This window comes from Merops nubicus, unplaced genomic scaffold (genome assembly GCF_000691845.1).
Source record: "Merops nubicus isolate BGI_N331 unplaced genomic scaffold, ASM69184v1 scaffold11835, whole genome shotgun sequence".
Lineage (NCBI taxonomy): Eukaryota > Metazoa > Chordata > Aves > Coraciiformes > Meropidae > Merops > Merops nubicus.
The window spans coordinates 1,926-6,500 of NW_008610300.1; the positions used below are offsets into that span (position 1 = coordinate 1,926).

The following is a 4,575-nucleotide window of genomic DNA, read 5'->3' on the forward strand; positions in this document are numbered from 1 at the left end:
TCGCCAGTGGTGAGTATACGCTGACGTTCCCAGTGGCTGTGTTGTGTTTTAAAGCTCTGATGGCTCTGCAGGGACTCATCGAGCAGATCTCCTGCCAAGCTCCCGTGGCCACAGCTCCTCTGTTCCCTCAGCAGGGTTCTCCTGCACCCCTAATCCCTGTCCTCTCTTCCTCCTTTCCAGTTCCCCATCACAGCCTTGCGGGAGATTAAAATCCTCCAGCTGCTGAAACATGAGAACGTGGTGAACCTCATAGAAATCTGCAGGACTGCAGGGACTCATCGAGCAGATCTCCTGCCAAGCTCCCGTGGCCACAGCTCCTCTGTTCCCTCAGCAGGGTTCTCCTGCACCCCTAATCCCTGTCCTCTCTTCCTCCTTTCCAGTTCCCCATCACAGCCTTGCGGGAGATTAAAATCCTCCAGCTGCTGAAACATGAGAACGTGGTGAACCTCATAGAAATCTGCAGGACCAAAGGTAGTGTGGGGGCCTCTCCTCCTGCTGGCCCTTGGCTCTTTTCAGCCTCCTTCACTACTGGTGGTGTGTACCAGGAGTGGGGTCCTCAGCTCAGCGTGGGCCTCTGTTCCTGCCTGTGACGTGGGGTGGTGGTCCCCTCATCTTAGAAACAGAAAGAGATTAGAAGAACTGAGATTGGAAATCTGAAACCAGCCATTTCAGTTAAATAGAAACGAAAGTGGCAGGTACCCAGTGATGATGTTTTTTAAGTAAGTCCAGTCACTGAGCTGGTCAAAATCTCTGGCCTGGAACCAGGAACTTGAGGTTACTCCAGTACTCTGCTGTGTGTAGATTATTGTCTGAACAGGTAGGAGTAGAAACACCAATGACAAGTTAATTTTTAATTCATTGTTTGATTAAATGAGTTGTGATGATTGCATGGCTGGCACACCGAAGGTAAATATTTTTGTAGACATGTCAATTTTGTTCTGTTTGAATTCTAGTTTTCCTCCAAATCTACTTTGACCTTAGTTTCCAGTGAAGTAGAAATGGGGCATTTGCTATTCTCAGACTTTAAGCTTTTCTCTTTTTACATTATGAGGTGCAGGAGGGGCTGTATCTGTGCAGGGAACTGCAGCCCTGGCCTAGCAGGCACCCTCCTGGCTGGCAGAGGAGAGCTTCCATGGGGCTCAGCTGTTATTGTCTGGCTGGAGCTGCTGATCAGCAGGTTTCACTGATTACAGCTGATGAAAATCAGCCTTTCTTTTTAATAATGTTCTGCATGTGTGCTCTAGGAACAAGATTGAGATCGATTGCTTCATTTGAGGTTTCCTGTTATTGACTTGGAATGGCCGCTGGAGTTTTAAATCACTCTGATCCAGGTCAGGCCGTTTCCATAGGTGCTGTTTGAGGTTGCAGAAAGCCTCACTTTCCAATGTTAGATGAGGCAGGGGTTCCCTATTTCTGCATTGTTCCTGGGGCTGTCTCTGCGGGCGCCTCCTCTATCGCGGATGCCATCAGTGATAGCTGGGCTGGCAGCGAGCGGTGCGTGCACCTACCAGCCAGAGCTTGCAGGAGGAAACCCCACGGCTGTAACATGCACTGAACAACCCAAAATGAAGCTTTCGAAGATTTCTATGCCCTTTCCTTTCCTGTCTGATGACATTGAGTACTTGGATCCTCACCCGCTGTTCCTCCGCTGCCAGCTGTGCTGTCTCAGTGCCTCTCCATGGAGGCTCTCGAGGCCCGTGGGCTGTTTTGGGTTCTGTGTGTTCCTGTGCCCAGAGGTTTTGTCCAGTGAGCGCCGTGTGAGCAGCAGGTGGCTGGGAGTCGGGAGGAGAGGTGGGGGGTTGAGGGTCCCTTGCTGACGGCCCCTCCTTGCCTCTCCTGTAGCCTCTCCGTACAACCGCTGCAAGGGCAGCATCTACCTCGTGTTTGACTTCTGTGAGCACGACCTGGCTGGGCTCCTCAGCAACGCTCACGTCAAGTTCACGCTCTCGGAGATCAAGAAGGTCATGCAGATGCTCTTGAACGGACTTTACTACATCCACAGGAACAAGGTAACGGGCCGGATCCACTCTGTGCCCTGCGCTCACCTTGCTCTCTGTGGCTTTCCGAGGAGTGAGTGTCCTGGTGCAGGCTGGAGGGAAGCCCTCTCTTGTCCCCCTCTGGGGTCTGAGTGCCCTGCTGGCACCAAGGAGGGTTCGGTGGCTTCACCTTTGGCTGCCTGTCCTCGCACAGATCCTGCATCGCGACATGAAAGCCGCCAACGTCCTCATCACGCGGGACGGGGTCCTGAAGCTGGCGGACTTCGGGCTGGCCCGAGCCTTCAGCCTGGCCAAGAACAGCCAGCCCAACCGCTACACCAACCGGGTGGTGACGCTGTGGTACCGGCCGCCAGAGCTGCTCCTAGGTAGGAGGCGAGGGGCTCCGCCGGCTTCTCTGCCCTGCTCCTGGCCCCGGGAGACTAACGCGGCATCTCCGTTTAGGGGAGCGGGACTACGGTCCCCCCATTGACCTCTGGGGCGCAGGCTGCATCATGGCAGAGATGTGGACCCGCAGCCCCATCATGCAGGGGAACACGGAGCAGCACCAGCTCACCCTCATCAGCCAGCTCTGCGGATCCATCACGCCCGAGGTGAGGGGGCAGAGGGGGTGGTGCGGGCAGGGCCTCTCCCTGCCCTGTGTGCTGGCAGCTGCCTGTTCCTGGCACGGGAGCGTTCCTGCTGCGGGGGGAGGCTGGGGAAGCTCCTGCAAATGCTGTTTACCTCCTGAGAGCCAAGTGTGCAGTGGGGCGCTGTGCTTTCCTTGCTGCTCTGTGTGTTCTGGTGCTCAGCCTGCGGAGAAGAGGATGAACTTGGTGTTATTTGGGAGGGGTGAATTGTGTCCTTGGTTTTGAGCAGAGGGAGAACGCTGGCTGCTGTGAGCATGAAAAAATGGGACATTATGTGTAGGAATCTTCTAGCCTGTGTTTGGGGGTTGTCTCTCAGATGAACACCCTCTGAATTTCTGCTTAAAGATGATTTCTTGATTTTGTACTGAGTGGCTTGTCTCTTGTGCTTTGCACTGGTCACCTTGAAAAACGACTTTAATTTTGGCTTCTGATTTGTCACCTGGTAAGGAACGGGCAGAAAGCAACAGCTCAGGATGTAAAGCTCAGGGGGAGATGGCTGGTGGAATGTCAGGACTGGCTTCAGAGGCCTGAGGCCTCTGCTGCTTACATTGTGTGCATCCACTGAAGGTGCTTTCTTTTGTCTGTGAATACCTGCTGTGGTCTCATGCAGAATCAGGGTTGAAGTAAGTGCTGGTGGTTGCAGCCTTGCAAGGATGGAGCGTGCCCCAAACATCCAGGTTATTTAGCAGTAGGTTTTTCTGTGAATACCTGCTGTGGTCTCACGCAGAATCAGGGTTGAAATAAGTGCTGGTGGTTGCAGCTTTGCAAGGATGGAGCGTGCCCTAAACATCCAGGTTATTTAGCAGTAGGTTTTGTCACTTTACCGTTCTGGATGCTGCAGCTGGCCTGAGCCATACTCTTTAGTAGCTCTTTTGTGGCAGAACCAGAAATCCTGGAGCATCTTGCATGCTGTTCCCACACCAGAACGACTCTGTCTGGACTTGTCTGCGTGTCTCCAGGATTTAGTGCACCCTTTAGTGCCTCCTTGTGCTGTGGGAACAAGGTCTGCTGGCCTGGAAGTTATAAAATGGTGTTGTTCTCTCAGCAGACCTGCCCTGGTTTGCCTGAGGGCGTTCGCATCGTCATCATTTCCTCTCAACCTCCCTCTCCTGCCCCTTCCCAGGTTTGGCCCAACGTGGACAAATACGAGCTGTTCCAGAAGCTGGATCTCCCCAAGGGGCAGAAGCGGAAGGTGAAGGACCGCCTCAAGGCCTACGTGAAGGACCCCTACGCACTCGACCTCATCGACAAGCTGCTGGTGCTGGACCCCGCCCAGCGCATCGACAGCGACGACGCGCTCAACCACGACTTCTTCTGGTCGGACCCCATGCCCTCGGACCTCAAAAACATGCTGTCCACTCACAACCAGTCCATGTTCGAGTACCTGGCCCCGCCGCGCAGGAGGGGCGGGCACATGCCCCAGCAGCCAGCTAACCAAGGCAGGAACCCGGCCGCCACCAACCAGACGGAATTCGACAGGGTGTTCTGAGCGGGAGCTTCCCCAGCGGGGCCTTTTCACCTGGGAGGGGACTTGCCTCCAGGTGAAGTCCCTGCTGGCTTTCCCCGAGCTCTGCTGTCGCCTCGTGCAGCAGCGCAGCCGCTGCGGAGCTGTGTGACCAGGGAGGTGACACCTGTGTTAAAGACGTTTCTTTACCGTAGGTTTCCTGTAGCAGAATCTCAGGCGTCGAATCTCATGAAATTAAGTAATTTCTTAGAAAGTTACAGCAGCAGGGTCAGCTTGACCCAAGTGCCACTGGAGAGGGACCCCAAACAATTAATACCCTTACAACTTAAGTTGCCCTGCCCTCGAGCAACAGTTTGGTCCAGTAGTAATATTTGGGTCTGGGGTTTTCTTGCTCCTCTTTGGATCCTCTTTTTGTCTCCAGGCAGGCTATTACCCTCCTGTCTGGAGGATGCAGCTTCTGCTGATAAGTGTGGCTACCTTTTCTTCA

The 4,575-nt window shown here is 54.1% G+C and overlaps 1 protein-coding gene across 1 annotated transcript in view; it reads left to right on the forward strand.

Moving 5' to 3' along the window:
• The window catches only part of CDK9 (cyclin-dependent kinase 9), a gene marked incomplete at its 5' end in the record, with an annotated part of 4,906 nt that extends 772 nt beyond the window's left edge, over positions 1-4,134 (forward strand). The window contains 5 exons of the mRNA XM_008940870.1: positions 381-471; positions 1,843-2,009; positions 2,191-2,362; positions 2,439-2,587; positions 3,747-4,134. Coding sequence (XP_008939118.1) covers positions 381-471; positions 1,843-2,009; positions 2,191-2,362; positions 2,439-2,587; positions 3,747-4,112 — 945 coding nt within the window. The remainder of the gene's footprint in view (positions 1-380; positions 472-1,842; positions 2,010-2,190; positions 2,363-2,438; positions 2,588-3,746) is intronic.
• Between the last annotated feature and the right edge of the window lie 441 nt (positions 4,135-4,575).